This window comes from Mya arenaria, chromosome 5, assembly GCF_026914265.1.
Source record: "Mya arenaria isolate MELC-2E11 chromosome 5, ASM2691426v1".
Lineage (NCBI taxonomy): Eukaryota > Metazoa > Mollusca > Bivalvia > Myida > Myidae > Mya > Mya arenaria.
Window position 1 is genome coordinate 18072743 of NC_069126.1, and position 18546 is coordinate 18091288.

Genomic DNA, 18546 nt, shown 5'->3' on the forward strand with positions numbered 1-18546 from the left:
AAGAAAACAAAATGCGCTGCAATATTTAACATTCAACCATTTTAAAACAATTGAGTAAATTAGCTACTGTCGATAGATATGGGTGATTACAAATCTTCATTCTTGTAAAAGTAGATCACAAGTGAAATTATTGCATCTATTTATGGAGTCTTTGAACACGTTTAATATAAATAATAATGCTACTGACATGATCTATTGTATTAACAATCTGAACATTGAATAAAAAGTGATGAAGATGGAGATGTCGCCAAAGAGGAAGTGTGTTTTAGCCACACCAGCATTGTCTTCGATGGCGTTATGGAGTTGTGTATGCCGCAGTCAATGAACCGATACTCATTTAACCCTTGCATGAGAGTAGGTTCGTAAAGCCCATACAGGACGAGGCTAACACATTGTTATGACAAATTGAAAAAAAAATAGAATTAACGGACTAATGAAATTAAGTTTCTAAAGTGAATCGGAAGGAAATCGATATACGTGTACATATATTTACCGGTAGGAAATATACACCAAAATGCACATAAAACAATTTTACTTGAAAGCAAACCCAGTAGGCATGTCCCCGAACCCACAATGCAACAGGCCTACAAATCAACCTTGGTCAACTACGGCCCAGATGTGTCGTTGTTAACATATGAACGATGTTTCATGTTAAAAGCTTTTACATTTTTCAATAATGGTAAGTATGGCGCAATCATTTCTGTCCTGTCATCCAAGGAGTCCAGTTTCCAAGCCTTCTGGTTACGCTTCATACCAAGGCAAGCTACCTGGTGTAACGAAAACGTATCATCTAATTGCAACTGTTGTGTACAGCACAAATAGGTTCATATCAATTAATATTTATATGTCTACTGCTTATGATTTAAATCATTTGCATGGATTCTTTGAAAAGTCACAAACTAAACCCTCAACGTGATATTTGGTATCATTTCCCTATTCCGTCTTTCACCATCTTTCTCTGAGAAGGTAACATTTGCAGTGAACATATTTTTTAAATTAATTGATCTTCAGGACAAATTACATGGAAATGACTAAATAATACAAAATAATTTACCTATTAAAACGGAAAATTATAATTACAGATATAAACAAATACATAAACAAAATCAGACATCCTTACTTTCAGAATGTTTTATATTTGTGAATCGGACTATATTATGAGAATGCATTAGATTGAATGGTCACAAGCTTCTTCAATGATGAAATACTAACTGTCATAGAAATTATTCAGGAAGTGGTATGCAAGTGATAATGACTACATTAAACACTTGAATAAGGATGGGAAGCACTTTTGCGTCATCGATTTAAACAAATCACAACTTTTGTTCAACAAACTTCCTGTGCTCTTTTCTACCTCATTGTTTCATTTTGCTTGTATAAATCAGTATACGCCCATAATAGCTATAAGCACAAACACAATTTTGATTTAAAATCAATATTATACTCTTTCAACAGATAAGGTTTGCAATTATATAACCTGTCAGTTCTTTGGTGCTCTGTTCAAGTGAGTGACTAATTTTTGAAAGTATTTTACTTACCGTCCTTACCGAGATCGATTATTTGTTTATAATCAATCTTCAAAAAGCTATAGAAATACTTACTATTTTTAATGAAACTAACAGTTAAGTGACAAGAGATGTCACAGTATGTGACGAATGCCCCCAAATGTGTGATTGAACTTTGAACAATGTATGTACATAAAAAGGGAAAGGAAATGGCAATGCAATGTCCATTATGTCTAACCAATATGGCTGGTGCATTTGCAAGACCACAGTCATGGCTTTATGTCTAACTACCATGGCTGGTGTATTTGCATGACCCATTGCATTATGTCGTACCAACAGGCTAGCGCATTTGCAAGACCACATGACATTATGTCTAACCAACATAGCTGGTGTATTTGCAAGACCACATGGCAGTATGTCTAACTTATATGGCATACGCATTTGTAAGACCACATTGTATTATAACTAACCAACATTACAGACTCATTCGCAAGACCATTTGGCATTATGTCATACCAACATTGCTGGTGCATTTGCAAGACTACATGGCTTTATTTCTAACCATTATGGCTGGTGCATTTGTAAGACCACAGTTATGCCATGATGTCTAACCAACATGGCTGGTGCATTTGCTATACCATATTGCATTCTGTCTAACCAATATGGCTGGTGGCCTTGCAAGACCACATGCCATTTAGTCCAACCACTCTATCTCGTGCATTTGCAAGAGGCCGTTGTATTATGTGTCGCTATTTCACAATTTCTCGAAAAAATTTAGATCCCTAATAACGGGATCACGATCAGCACAATATTTTTTTGTTTCTATAAACTGTAATACATTTGATTAAAAGTGAGGAGTTTAGGCTGTTTATTAATGTACTTTACAGAAGAATATACTTTTTAGTAAGGGCAAGTTTAAGCAGATTATTTGGCTAATAAAAAAGATCATTAAAACAGTTATGCTTTGGTCGTTATTTCATTATCCTAGGTCGGAAATCGGGTTGGCACTCCGTAAAGATTTTTGGTGTTTGCCGATTAGTATTTTCAATTTTTTGAAAAAAAAGGTTATTACCAGCCACGACTCCTGCCGACTAGTACCGATGGGAGCATTTAATTATATTTAGAGACTAGTTCCGAATTGAATTTTCCACTGATGGTCGACTGAAGACTGAGGGCAGGATTTTATTTTCATATGTTGTCAAGTAATGTGTAACTAATCGGCGCAATATCGGCGATATTTATTAACTAGTCGTAGAAAGGTTAGTTGCATACGGGTCTCAACGACGTTGTAAAATAATCTGCACTACAGCGTATGTCAGTTTTCCACAAGCTATCGACATTTCAGTCGGTGATCATTCAAATACAATAATCCGATCGATTAAATCGACTTTATAGTCTAAAACTGTAATAAAAGCCGAAAACAGAACAAAAACAAAATGTGGCAATAATTAGAAATTGACGTTTACTTCCCGAGAAGCAGCTGACGGGAACTATTCGAATGCTGCGATAATCTTCCAAGCAGTACAATATCTACTTACACATGCATAGTTTGTATGAACATACATTTATATAACTCGGTGTTAGATTGTTTATAGATCTTTATACCATTACAGCCGTTTGATATTTGCTTTGGCATTCAAATTGAAGCCATTCTAATTTCTTTTAAATAATTCATGTGGTCTTATAGGCTTAAGAGAATATTTTTTTCAGTTTTTTAAGCATAGTTATTCGTTTTACATGCGGTTGCTTACTTTTCCCAAAACACTTCACCAATAGTCAAACACAGGAAGTATAAAAAATTTATAAAACAATTTTCTCAATTTTGAAATCGAGATGAAAAAAAAATGTGGACTTATGTGCATGACCAAAATAAAAGGGTGGACTCTAAAGTTATTGCCGTTGAGGACCGTGTAAACGCGCTGGAATATAACCTAGCAACAACACAAATTGAGCTTGATCGAGTTCGTAATTATGAGATAAAAACCAGAGACGAACTCATTTATGTAAAATCGCAATCGATGCGTAACAACTTGGTGTTTGGCAACATTCCGGAAGTACGGGCTAAATCTTGGGCCGAGAGTGAAACCAAACTGCGCGATTTCATAGTAAACAAACTGAAAATTGCACAGAACATTGTTGATGACATACAATTTGAGCGCGTGCACAGAATGGGCGATTTCTACCCGAACAGCGGGTACCCCTGGAAGTTGGTGGCCAAGTTCTTCAGCTTTAAGGTCCGCGAGATCGTGCGACGTCAACGCGAAAATCTGCATGACACTGAATATTCCTTGCATGAGCAATTCCCCCCTGAGATTTCCGCTCGTCGTCGTGCGCACATGCCAGCACTGAAGGCCGCCAAACGCCAGGGTAAACGTGCATGGCTTTCCTACGATAGACTTTGTATTGATGGGAAGCCAGTTTACACCGACCAGCAGCGTGGTGGGTCAGAGGGCGCCGGCACCGGAAGTAGGACTGGTAACGCTAGAGCTACTGCCACGGAGACGACGGCCCACGAGACGGACGGACGGAGCGCCTCCCCGGCAACGGACGGTGCGACAGGCGGGTCGGCGTAGCGGCATGAAGAGGCTGGGCTATCCATTATTTCATGGAACGTTAATGGTCTTAGCAACAAATTGTGCGACCAAGATTTTGTTGATATGATTTGCAAAAATGATATAATTTTCTTATATGAAACTTGGGGTAATAAGCAATCAAAATTTGAAATTAATGGGTATAAATGCTACAATTTTTTTCCGTAAATTTCAGAACCGTCGGGCAAAAAGGAATAGTGGGGGTGTTGTTGTCTATATTCGAAATAACATTTATAAAGGGGTAACTGTTGTCAGAAATCATCACGATACAATAATATGGTTAAAATTAAAGAGACAGTATATTGGCCTAGAAAATGACATTTATTTAGCAGAAGTGTATATTTGGGTTGAAAATTCGCCAGCTTATAATTTAATTAATGAAGATTTATATGACATAATACATAATGATGTGCATTACCTTCAAAGTAAAGGGCATGTACTGTTATGTGGTGACTGGAATTCGAGGGTCGGAAATGGGAGTAAAAAGGATTATATCGAATGTGACAGAATTGTTGATAATTTAGACTGTGATGAATACTGTCCGGATTAACCTATTTTTCGTTATTCCAAAGATCATGTTTACAACAATTTCGGAATAAAATTGCTTGATCTGTGTAAGTCGACATCATTACGTATTTGCAAATGGTAGATTGGGTAATGACTATGGATTAGGGGATTATACTTATTTGTGCACAAATGGTTCGAGTGTTATTGACTATCTTTTGATAGGTGACCAGTATTTTGACATCGCACACAATTTTACTGTTTGTCAATTCAATGAATAGTCTGACCATGCACCTATAATGTTTTGTATACCCACACAAATGTATAATCATGTTGTTAATACTGAATATGTTCGAACTAGTATAAAGTGGAATAATGATCTGCACGCCGAATATAGGCGAAATATAATTGCAAAATTACCTGCATTCAACTCTATAATCCATGATAATTTGTTAAACAGTAAAGATGCTATCAATGCATGTTTAAGTAAATTTACCGAAGTTATTGTTAATGTAACGGACCCATTATTTTGTAAAAGTAAAGTCTGCTCTGAAATTTTTATAGTGAACATAATTTTAGTAAAAAGGCAAAGTGGTTTGATGACCAGTGTAGAAATGCCAAATATATTTATCTGAAGTCATTAGGGAAAATTAATGCATGTAACAATGATAGCAATAGACAAGATTTGTGTGTTAATAAAATGGCATACAAACGTTTGATTAGAATCAAACGCCGTCGATATGAACTAATTAAAATGAGAAGTATTGAACGTCTTCGGCATCAAAAGCCAAAAGACTTTTGGAACAATTTTAGTAAAAAGAAGTCTGTTAATAATGATATTTCTGTTAAACAATTTTATGAATATTTTTCTAATTTGAATGATAATATGCGTAACGCAGATAATGTAAATGCTGAAGATTTTTGTAATAACCATAACTTTGATGACGATGATTGTTGTTTTGAAGAATTAGATTTTCCAATCACTTTAGGGAAATTGAAACTATCGTAACACAATTAAAGAAAAATAAAGCCTTTGCAAGTGACAAGCTGATTAATGAATATTTTATTGCATCGTGTGATATTTTGGCTTCCCATTTAGTTGATATTTTTAACGGTATTTTGAATACCGGTTATTTTCCCGATCAATGGATGGAAGGTATAATTATACCACTTTTTAAGAAAAATGACCCCAGTGATGTGAATAATTATCGGGGTATTACTTTTATAAGATGCTTTTCAAAGATTTTTGCTGGTATTATAAATAAACGAGTCTCAGATTGGGCCGAAAATAATGATGTTATAAGTGACGCACAATTTGGTTTTAGGAAGGGACGGTCCACTGTGGACGCTATTTTTGTACTCAATGCTGTTGTTAATAAGTGTCTAAACGACAATAAAAGATTAGCATGTGCATTTATAGATTTTAAAAAGGCCTTTGATAGTATTTATAGAAATGGTCTATGGCTAAAATTATACACGTTAGGAATTCGTGGAAAAGTATTACGTATTGTTAAAAATATGTTTGCAAAGGTCAAAGTGCGTGTTAGATGTTGTTCTTCATATTCGGATTTTTTCGAATTCTCTGTTGGTTTAAAACAAGGCGAAGTTATGTCCCCTTTAGTGTTTTCTTTGTTCCTAGAAGATTTAGAGATGTTTTTACAAGATAATATCAATAGTGGTATTACAATAGATGATATATTATTTATATTAATGCTATTTGCTGATGATATGGTTATACTTGGCAAAAATGTTGAAGAATTACAAAAAAGTATTAATCTTTTATATGAATACTGCGAAACATGGGGACTCGAAGTTAACCCTGATAAAAGTAAAGTCATTGTGTTTAGAAAAAGAGGCAATGTTAAAGTTACTAAGAACTGGCTATATGGAGATAAACCTTTAGAAGTTGTAGATAATTTTAATTACTTAGGCACTGTATTCAACTATACCGGAAGTTTCGTTCTAAATCAAAGCACTTTAGCTGGTAAAGGTCTAAAGGCATTAAATGCTTTGTTAGTGAATGTCAAACCTTCTATACTTAAGCCAAGTACTATTTGTCAATTATTCGATTCTTTTGTTGTTTCAATATTAAATTATGGATGTGAGATATGGGGGTTTAGTAAAAATAATGAAATAGAACGTATATATTTGAAATTCTGCAAAACAATATTGCATGTTAAAATCTCAACTTGTACAGCAGCTGTGTATGGCGCGCTAGGTAGATACCCCTTGTATATTAATAGATATGTTAGAATTATCAAGTTTTGGTGTAAAATATTAGAAAATAATAATATTATTGTACAGCGTTTATATGAAAGTATGTTGGTTGATGTTGCAAGAGGTAAAAGTAATTGGGCATCAAATGTAAAGACTTTATTAGGTAATGCAGGTTTTACGGATATTTGGTATCACCCAAATTTCACGAATGTAAAATATTTCCATGTATTATATAAACAAAGATTGTTAGACCAGTTCAAACAAACATGGTTTAACTCTGTACATATTAGCCCTGTTTTATTTATGTAAAGACAATTAAAACATATATTTGAATTTCAGTTTATTTGGACAATGTACCGAAAACTTACCGCATTGCTTTTACATAATTAAGGTTATCTTCACACCCTTTACGTATTGAAACTGGCCGATACGGCAATGATAGAATAAATCATGAGCAACGGTATTGTTTAATATGTGGTATTGGTGATTTTGAAGATAAGTATCATTTGGTCTGTATTTGTAAAACATATGAAAATATTCGGAAAAAGTATCTTTCGAAAACCTACTATGTAAAACCAAGTGTTGTCAAATTCATTGAACTTTTACAAACAGTTAATACTAATGTTCTCCTACGGTTGTGTAAATTTATTCATGAAGCATTTGTTATACGTTCTAATATTGTTAACATTGTAGTGCAATAATAGAAATGGATTTAAATTGTTCTTTGTTGGATGAATAAATAACGTAGCAGTCCAACCGCTTTTGATATCGTTATTTAAGCATACATATGTGTAATAATTTTCTCTTTCATCTATATACTTAATATGCAAGTTATTGATTAGAAATGGTTATGTCACGTGATATATAATGTAAATTTAACTTATCATGTAACAAGAAACAATATGTTTACGTTACTTAATACATATGTTTGAATCTTGAATGAATCTTTGATCTGTTAAAATGTAATGTAGTTTTTTTGAAAGGGCTATCTTTTCATTGACTTTCTTGCAGATAGAGTCAACTTGCATTCCTCGACAATGATGAATTAATAATGAGTCCAGGCAATTTCTTCGAAGTTACATTTTAAATAAGTGTATTGTCTATAAGTATTTTGAGTGCACATGCATTTTCTAATTTTGCATTTGAACCCAGTAACTTGCAATTCGTTTTTAGTGGATGTGCCATGTTATTTATCTTGCAGTACTTAGATACTATATCTAAATTTATTTGCAAGTACGTTTAATTTCTTGCTTGTTTGAACTTTTTGCATATAGTGTAGTACCATCTGCATATAAGCCAATCAAAGATGTTTTTTTTTTTCTAAGGTAATATCATAAATATATATATGAAAAATAATATGCCCGAAAATGGATCCTCGAGAAACTCCAGACCTTATACATCTTCGTGAACATTGGGAATCCCACAATTTGGTGTCTATCTTATCAATACGAAGTTTTCAGTTGAACTGAATAATCGCTTCAATTGTATAATTCAATTTATGTAAAGTATTTTGTGATCTACTAGATTAAACGTCTTTTGTAAATCAAGAAAGAGAGCACTTATATAGTTTGCAGTGTCGATTCAATTAATCCTATCATCAGTTATTTTTATCAACGTTATGTGAAAAGAATGATTTTCTCTAAACCTAGGGATGAATATTGTTCTAACATTATTTGGATCATTGCGATCAACAGATTTAAAAAAGGCAAAGCCTCAGCCTCTTTTAATGAGTATGGAAATATTCCTTGCCTTATGCTATTTTTTGTAATGGACGTTAGTGATATAACAATACAATCACCACATGTTTTAGGATATTAGACCCTATTCCATCTTATCATGTAGCTTTTGCCTTATTAAGCTTATCAATATACATTTTTACATCTAATGGGGTGATGTAAAATATATCAAAGTACTGTCCCTTTAGTAAACTATTTAATTTAGTACCAAGCTTTTGAATAATATGAAATATATGAACACTGGTTTATTGATACAATCGAATATGTCAGTAAAATGCTTTTTCAACACCTCTAATATGTGTGCATCGCCAACAACATTTATTCAGTTTGCATGAAGGCATTGTGGTAATATTATACTAGTATTGTTAACAGTTTCATTATGATAATTCAACTCTCTGATGTTCTCTGAACACCTTAGTATCTTTTACAGTTTTTAACAGATTTATTGTCATAATCTTTTTGGTTTCACGTACTAATCGAGTAACTTTACTTCTTTAAAGTGACCACTGTTTTGAATCGATTTCCTTCTTTTATAACCAACATAATTACGTCAGTAAACCAGGCCGGATGTGTTTCTTATTTTGATTCGTTTTTTTGTTCAGTGGCGCATGATGCGACAACATCTCATTCAGTCGCTTATATAAAACTTCCTAGGCTAATTAGCAGGAACAGGATTATAACGGGATGCCACTCTTCCTTGCTTGAAACATTTAACTTAGTTCAAATGCGTGATAACTTCTTGCCAAGATAAACGTCAAGTTCAACTTTTGGATGCAGGCGGCGAAATTCCATACTTTTTAGTATTAAAATCACTGGTGTTTTTGTTTTGTGCTCCATCGGTCTCACGTCGTTTTCAAAAGTTGTTTTCGGAGATGTTATTTTTTTCGAAACTGGTTTACTCTGCGATTTTAATGTTTCATTTAGTTGTTTCACTGCGTCAGATATCGCTTGCAATTTCTTAGCATTGTATTCGTTCATGCTTTTAATACAGTACAACGATTACTGCATAGTACTCGATTCCACATCTTCAAAGTGACGGTCAATCGAAACAGAGTTTGTTTCATTTTGTATTTTGACGCTGACCATTTCATCCCGTAGTTGAGCATTTATTTCTTCTGTCTGGGGAATAAACGACTTACAGTTTCTTGTAGACCTTTGCGAAAAGAAACAGTTTCTGAGATGGGATGTTGGAAATCTATGGCATCGACTTCGATTGTACTTGAAGTTTCCTGCGAATTTTCTACGCGGCTTTCGGTATCAGTTAGCATTCTTAACTAAACTTCACTGTTGCAGTCAATAATAGTCACTGTTTCTTCTTCAGGCTGCATAGCAAGGTTCGATGGGTGCAGCAACTCCTTTAACAACAAATTGATATCTTGCACAGTTACGCCCCTTTCAGCTAAATTATTTTCGATAAAATATACTATTTCTGGCAGATGATCTACATGGAACAATTCTGCTTTCTGTCCATTGACAAGACATGAACAGGCCATATGGTACATGTTTAAGGTTTAATATCTCTAACCTTTGTTGACCTTAAATTTAGTAGTCTCAACAATACGCTGCTTTCTGCCATGAACTTCGTCTTCAAGCCATAGCCTTGCATTTCTCCCGATCTGTAGACTTGTTCTGCGGCAGCCTTTAACACTTCGTAGGTTACTGTGTTAAACCGGAAAAGATTTCCAATTCCAGTGTTTTCAACAGTAACAGTGTAACCGCTGTACGTGTTCATTGAACTGAATTGCCGTTTCGTCAAAAATGCGACGCCGGTTACCAAAACACTTTAAATCACCGTTTAATCCATGTTTTACGGACATTTGCGATAATACTTATATAAATATATTAGAATTGTACACTTGCATCTTAATATTTACATAATCTGTTTTAACACTGTAGCGTTAAATATGAATTAAATAAATAATTTTCCAGACATTTTCCTTTGCAAACGCTGGACGTGACGTCATGAAAGACCATTATGTAAGTGTATTTAGAGCCATGTCGATTGATTCTTTAGATCTTTGTGAAGAAGTTGTGTTTGGAAGTCGATAAAAAAGGTCAATCAACATTTTGCGGGTGCGTTTTAGGGCAAGTTGTGTTCATATCATTTGATGCCCAAGACCTCGAAATATTGTCTCCTCTTATACGATGATTTGGCGTAAATATACAAGATAACACCGCAAATATTTGGGACTATGATATTGACGTTTATCCCTTACTCCATTCCCATTATTTGGATACTCTAGTTTCAAGCCTTTTTTCGATTGTGTGTAGGTCGATAAAATTCAAAGGAATTGACATTCAACAATTGTGAATGATGTATTTATATGAATCTTTTGATTGAATTTCCACAAACAACTAATTGTGACCCAATTCCCCTTTATTTGAAATATGACATATATGTTCACGAATAATGGTTTTAAGTTTCTAATCAAAGCAAATAAGTAAAAATTAAACAATAAAACACAAGTTGAAATAAACGGTTATGACATAGTGTGTATTAAAATAATGTTTTAACAGTTATCAGTGTAAGGATTAAAAACCTATTGTTATTCATACAGAGGTGTTATTGGTAAAGCTGTATTAATGAGATAGTGGTATTTGTATTTATAGTCAAAACACTGTTCATTCAATTACATTAAGGCATGTTGATCATACGTTGTATAAAATTAGTTAACCACTGAGAGCAATTTTTTTTTTATAGAAACACATATCGCGTTAATTAAACAATACAGAGCAGTTCGTAAATGTATTAATCGCTTATTAATCAATATTTAGAAAAATAAGCTCAGAAATAAAACGCTTCTGTTTTTATCAATTTCAATGAATATTAGCTCGTTGCTTGAAGTAAGTAGAGTGTGTGCGATTGGTCTTGTGGTTTGAGTGGTGCCCGCCTCACGACCAAAGAGTTTTTGGTTAAACCCCAGCACAGGTACCTTCTCGTTTCCTCGTTATAAGGATATCAGATTTTAATCCAGGAAATGGACTCGGTAGTTCCATCTTTTTCAACACAAGTGTAGATCTACGTGCTTTCAGTGCCTTTTATGTGTTTTTGAGGCGCATCAGACCTCAGATTGGTGTTTGTGTATACAGGATTTCCCATGGCGTTTGCTGTTGATACTTCCTTACCCTGTTGGCATTTGTCCATAGCCTCACAGTATTCCGGTACGCCCGATAAAGAATCGTATGGATTCTCAGTGTTTTCACAGGTCGGATCTGTCGTCGCTCGAAGCCTTTCAAAGGCAACCGTTTCTGAGAAGCAAAAGATATGAAACATTTGCAATCAAAATCTTTCAACAATTTAACATTTTAAACCACTGAAAATGCGTATCGCTTGAACAAAACACAGACGATATAAACATATCTCGCTCACTGTTTTGACAATCCTGTTAAATGATGATAATATTATATAAGTTGATGGATTAATTCGTCATGTTTGTCTTTGCATCAAGTATATAATTAGTATTTATTGTTTTTATGCAAAGAACAGCTGAAAATTAACTATTACTATTCCAGAATATCCGTTACCATAAACATATCTGTGATGCCCAAATACAAGAATGCTGAATATGAAATAATGAAAAAACCTTGGCTATAAGAAACTGCGTTTTCCATTCTTGCCCCAGTCTTTGAGCGGTATCTGTTAAAGAGTAAAACAATTTGCTACAATTTAAATTTTCTGTAATGAAATACACAATCAATGATCAATGGGTACTTTTTCAATTCAGACGTATGCAAATATGTACAATAAAATGAAATGAACAAATTGTTTGTTCCCGTTACCTCCTTAATACAAGGAATACAACGACAGCAACGCCAACAACAACTATTACTCCAGATGCAGACAGAGAAGTTGTCAACGCCATGTTGGTAGAAGTCAACTCTGAAAATACATCAAATACAATGTCTTGATTTATTTCAGATTGATATTGGCGTTGAGAAATAAAGCGTTTAAGATATTGTCAAACTAAATTGCAATGTTCGTTCTTTATTATGATAACTGTTCATTATTGGGCAAACAGTTCATTATCATTCATGTATAACAATTCACTTGTCTGTTTTACCTAAACGTTCTGAAGTACTAAACATATTATTTTTGTGTTAGATATTTGGTTAGAGTGTTTGATCTAGTAGTGATGAAGAACTACTCAAACGTATTTGGTTTAAACATGTCAATGGTGGGCCGAATTTTAACGGATATAGGGTATACCGGAGCGTTATGATAGTAATCTGCAATCATCAGTACTGACTTACAATATTCAAACAGTTTCTAGGCACACTTGACTGTAGTATCGTGCATACTAAACATGTGTCGGAACATCCCAATTAAATCGAAATTAAGTATAGTTTGGATATAAGTTCATGAGGCATGTATGGCATGATGGTTGTGTCGTGAGTGATAGGATTTAGAGTGTATTTCAATATGTGTACTATACAGCCGTAGGAAGTGATATTAAACAAATGATGTAGGTTGTAAGAGGCCATTTACACCAGACCATCTTTGAGGTTTTACTAGTGAAAAAAGAACTAAGAATAAAACACGAATATAACTTATTTCTATCGGTAAACGTCATGCAACAATATACCTTGGGTATTTCTTTAATGCTGACATGTTCATGTTAATTCTGTTTTTCAATTTATTTGTAGTTGTTATCGTGGATTAGTTTTGGGAAGTTAACATATTATTTATAAAGTAATATGTGTATTGCCTAACTTAAAGAAATGCCCCAAAATAGTCGTTATGATTTGTATGTTAACTGAGTTAGGATACAACAAACAGTATTTTTGTAAACCTGAACATGTTTGGTTGTCAGTTTCAAGAATATGTCCATATCGACAGGAACATTTGAACGTCCCATTCAGGTTGGTACAGATGTGATCACACTTCAACGTTCCATTGCATTCATCTACATCTATAATAACATCAGTTAAGCAAGCAAAACATTAATTGAAAGTGTATAATATTTATCAAATTTAACGGTACACTTCTGGCTAAAATGCTTTTTAAGGAAGTAAAAGGTTTTAATACAAGAGTGCTTTAATTGATCTTGGTAAAATGTCAATGCAACTGCGACAGTCTATAATTAAGGAGCTGTCGTATGACGAGCTAGCTGGAAGTCCTCAAGTAAACATATATAACAATATCAATTTCCATTTGAGTTTTGAGGTGCGCTCTTTCGAAGGAGTCACTTTTGCAGACTTTGCTTTATGGTTTGGTGCTTTAAGGCGTTGATTTTAACAAAGGGAAACATTATTAGAAAATTGTTACAGTTTTCATTTAAACAAAGGCCTTTCGACGTATAATTTTGTTTTTGATGCGAAATGTTTCTGATAATCAAAGCATGAACGTCGTATGCAATTTCTTTAAAGAAATCAAGCTGTTAGAAAATATTGCCTTAATAAGGCAAAATCAATGTACTGTTTAGCAATTTATATGATAAAAAACAGCAATATTAATATAAAACATGTTACATCATATGCAGAAGAAAAAACAACAATATTTTCATATATTAATAATTATACAACAAATGTTGCATCTTTGTAAAGCTTATTTCTTTTCATGCGTTGCCATGTTAGATATTAAATTGTTGAGCTCAATTTTGATATACATACATATATGTATGTAGAAAACAATCTCGATATAGTCACATAAAAATGACAACAGTATTATGATTGAATATTAAAATGAAATGAACGTTTTGAAAAGTCTGTGTTGCTTTCGTTTAATTCCTTATTTGCATTGGGAATTCCGTAAAGCAAGATACATTTATAATAGTCATACAATGCATAATGACAATGGATTAAGGATTGAAGGCATTTTCCCAACGTTATACGTACCTATGCATCTTCGTTCGTCTGTATCCAGAATGTACCCTGATCTGCAGGAACACTTGTATTTACCAATTTCGTTTGTACACACTTGTTCACACTCATTTGTGTCGAGAAGGCATTCGTTAATATCTTGAAAAACAAAGATCCATTTATATATTGATCTATTAAAAAAAGTAAAGCACTGATTATAAGTTCATGTTGTGTTATTTGGACTTGTCCCATAAAACAGAATCTTTGTAAATTGTTTGGCTACATGGTGTGTCCCTTGTTTTATAATATTCCGTGAACTTTTCTCAAAACTGAGTTTCAAACTTACCTGAACAAGTGCGATTATTTGTGTCCAACAAATATCCTGCCATACAGGAACAGCTATAGGTCCCTTTTTCGTTTGTACAATTGTGGTCACACAAGTGAGTTTTGCCATCGCATTCATCATCATCTATTATAATGACAAATTACTCACTGTCAGAAAAAAACTCTAGTATATAGATAGTGATTCAACATAAGCATTTTATTGATATATAAAATTACTAAATGCAGTAGCTTTATATTAAGTAGCAATGTTATGGCTCTTTTCTGCTACTTTTAAATATAGCCTTATGGTCAATAGTTGGTGCTTTGACTATTTTAGCATTTTGTTTTTGTTGTATTTAAGGTCATCCCTGCATGTTCTATAATTGTTGGAGCGAATCTAGTACTATTAGACGCATACAACATTTCATTTGTATATTGCTTCCTCGAATTGATAATCCTGATAATTGTAGAATTTCTATTAGGTTATAGATTAAATCGGGTATTAATCAAGATGCATTTAATGAACACATGTTGCTACAATAACGTAAGCAGTTCGCAAGATCAGTTTAAATATGTATATGAAAACTCTTGTGGTAATACCCCCTCCCTCCCCCCACCCCCCCCCCCCTCCCCCGGCATTGGCATCGACAGAAAAATCAGAGGTTGAGGACGGTAGCTTGAGACATGTTAAAGTCGACCAGATTGTGCTGAAACGAGACCTGTTCGTGCTCCAACTACCAGTCATTTTGGCCTCATATGTAAATATTGCGTCAACCTCAATGAATTGTGTGAACTATGGACAAAAGGTCCACAGAAACTTAACGGTCGATCCGCTTCAAACCAAGATAAGAGGGTTCGGTATATTCAATGCATAGGCTGGAACTATGAATGTCCAGAAAAAGAAAGCTTTTGGCTGTCATATGAGCATAAGAGACGCAAAGCTTTATGTCAAATAAAAGGGAGTACAATTATTAGGAACGATATACAGATAGCGTTGTCAAAAAATAGAAGTTGCATTACGGCATCTATATAATTTAAGCACCCGCGAGATGGAAAAATATGACAGCAGTAGTTTGAACGTTGTGAACTAAAATTGTGAAGGATTCAATTTCAAAACTTGATGCCAAAGCACCCATATTCTTTGAGAACAAAACAACTTGTTCGAGCGCTTGGCCAGGGGTTATATGAAGCTACATGAGTTGTTATATTGAGCTCACTTTTGACTTTGAAAGAGCAAGAAGTCAGATACAGAATAAGAAAATATTTCGGTGGTCCCGAAAATCACTATATTTGACTTTTCTGTCCATCGTATTAATTCTTTGAAACCAGTTTTCAACGCATGCTTGATATTTGCAAGGCGACGTGATCGAGTGAGAAGGATGTATGAGCAGTTCAAGAAAAGGTGTACATGTTTTATTACAGGACATGTTGTCCAGATATTATTATTATTAATATTATTATTATTATTATTATTATTATTATTATTATTATAATTATTATTATTATTATTATTATTATTATAATTATTATTATTATTATTATTATTATTATTATTATTATTATTATTATTATTCAACATTTATATAGCACTCTTTTCATATGGCACATACGTTCAAAAGTGCGTTACATTTCAATACATATTCATACATAGAGGCGTACAGCTTAAAACAGCATCAAGTGTACTACATAAGTTGAGCATAAAACAATCATTTAAAATATGACATAAACTGGTTTAAACCCCCAGTAAATTTAGATTTTACTGACCGTCCCAAGGCGGTACCTAACAATTCTTGATAAACATACCAATTATTTATATATATATATATATATATATATATATATATATATATATATATATATATATATATATATATATATATATTATTTATGAACTGTGCTGTTTGTAGAGTTGTGTGCTGTTCTATGTTTCTTGTTTGTGAATTTGTGTTCTATGTCTTTGGCGTTGCCCATTGCCACTAAACCGGGTTTATGTTTAAACTTTTTGCTACTGAGCATGTTTCTGTAGCTTTTTGCATATATATTGAGCCTGCCACCTTTACGAACTCATTATCATGTTCATGTTCAGGAAGATAGAATAGTACGTTATTAAAGAATGATTATTTGATTGATAACAAATTAAACGTGTACGATTGGTTCGAATAGTTTCGTTATTTTATAATAATCTTACTTTTTAAACAGTGTTCGATATTTACAGTTTGATAAGAGAAATAACGAAATGCACCCTGTGGTGGAACGAGGGCAATAAGCAGAAAACAATTAACATGCTTTACATTGTTTATTTAAAGCCCTTAATTCAAGACATATTACGTGTTTGAACTCATTTCCGATCACTTCATCTAGTAAATAAGCAAACCTTCTGCTGTGGATACATGAAGTGTGCATTTAAAAACAAATAGTGCACACTATGCATGGCTCTGCCATGCATTTCCTATTTAATAAACAGAGGCGGTTATCACGTGATACATTGTCTTGATACTAAGCACTGTAAAATGACAGAGCCCAGTAAAACTGTATGTTTTTTCGTTGTTTTCGCTTCATTATTAATCACTTACATTTCCTAGCAGCGATCATGTATAAGAGCCCAATTTCCTCTATTATTTGGTCATAAGTTGTAGTTTACTCGAAATGCGTATCACAAGTTTTCAATCGAGGCGAAGTTAGCGGAAATCTTTTGGCCATGTTTTGCTAAATTTCGTCCTTGAATTACGCAATTTCGCTTACAGTGATATTCAAAAACATTACGTGTACACCTATCTATATGTCCTAAGTTATGTTTCCTTACTCACGTATGTATGTTGCAAAAATAGTGCTACCACCATTTTTCCAGCCAATCACTTACAAAATACTATCTGAAACGAGCACAGCATTATTTTAATTTCGATGCAGTTGATGTTTTGCTGACATTATGAGAAATCATAAAATATTAAAGGCGAGTTAAACATCCATGAAAGAAAGCATACAGGCTCAGCAGAATAAGGATAAGCGGGCTTATGTTCTTTAGCCAAACCAATTGAAACGCCACAGGAAAACTATTTTTTTCAGAATGCCGTTTTTCGAAGTCCCTACTGTCATAAAAAATGTAAGCGTATAAAATATTAACTTATGTGCTATCTAGTCCCAACAACACTTTTCGCCTACTCAGAAATGTATAAAACAAGTTATGTTAAAAATCAAGGTCTATATTCTCCCTACATGATATACTACAAGGAACGCGCCAACGCGGTTGGAGTTCCCCGATTTTGTACATCCTGTATATCAACGGCCTCATTAAAGAGCTTGAAGCCAGTGAACAAGGTATATGTTAATATCGAATGGAAGTTGGCAACATCACTGTAGCAGATGACATGATTTAAGCTTCCTATTCTGTAAACGGACTGATTGATCTGTTAAGGATATGTGATATTGACTCTAAAAGATGGCGTTATGAATATAATGCATCTAAGTGTACCGTTATTGTCTTCAACGATCGTGGACGTGCTAAAATGAATCGATGCTTTAAACTTGGAAATACTATAATATCTGAAGTTAATAGCTATAAGCACCTTGTACTATTGTGTGATGCATTCCTCTCAACCTCATGTCAAAAACTGCGAGGTACATTTGTAACAGCGGGCTTAACCAATATTCACTAAACGCGATAACCCTTAGAACTATATACAATAGCGTTGTTATACCAAAACTGCTAATTGGCAGTGAGTGATGGACAACCATATGCAAAAAAACAATATCGTCAAAATGGAGAGTTCTCATATGTTCTGTGTTAATTTTATACAGTCATTTAAGCACACAGTAAGCACGGACTTTGCGCTATGTGCAATTGATATTACATCAGTGGAGACTCGAAATAAC

At 33.7% G+C, this 18546-nt stretch overlaps 2 protein-coding genes across 4 annotated transcripts in view; one reads left to right on the forward strand and one right to left on the reverse strand.

The window, feature by feature from the left end:
* Positions 1-3349: 3349 nt before the first annotated feature.
* LOC128235493 (uncharacterized) lies at positions 3350-4078 on the forward strand. Its single transcript, XM_052950307.1, has one exon. It carries the CDS (start codon positions 3350-3352, stop codon positions 4076-4078), a length of 729 nt encoding a protein of 242 aa, XP_052806267.1.
* A 6840-nt stretch (positions 4079-10918) lies between these two features.
* Positions 10919-18546, reverse strand: part of LOC128234471 (neurogenic locus notch homolog protein 2-like) — a 50489-nt gene continuing 42861 nt past the window's right edge. For 2 of the 3 annotated variants that reach the window (XM_052948732.1, XM_052948731.1), the window contains 6 exons: positions 14699-14821; positions 14389-14511; positions 13344-13463; positions 12334-12433; positions 12138-12190; positions 10919-11802 (listed from right to left, as the gene is read on the reverse strand). In XM_052948732.1, coding sequence (XP_052804692.1) covers positions 11573-11802; positions 12138-12190; positions 12334-12433; positions 13344-13463; positions 14389-14511; positions 14699-14821 — 749 coding nt within the window. In that variant the 3' untranslated portion in view covers positions 10919-11572. The remainder of the gene's footprint in view (positions 11803-12137; positions 12191-12333; positions 12434-13343; positions 13464-14388; positions 14512-14698; positions 14822-18546) is intronic. The other variant, XM_052948734.1, reaches the window with a different exon arrangement.

Excerpts from the sequence above, each read along its gene's own strand:
- LOC128235493 (XM_052950307.1), top strand. The coding sequence starts at position 3,350 with ATGTGGACTTATGTGCATGACCAAAATAAAAGGGTGGACTCTAAAGTT.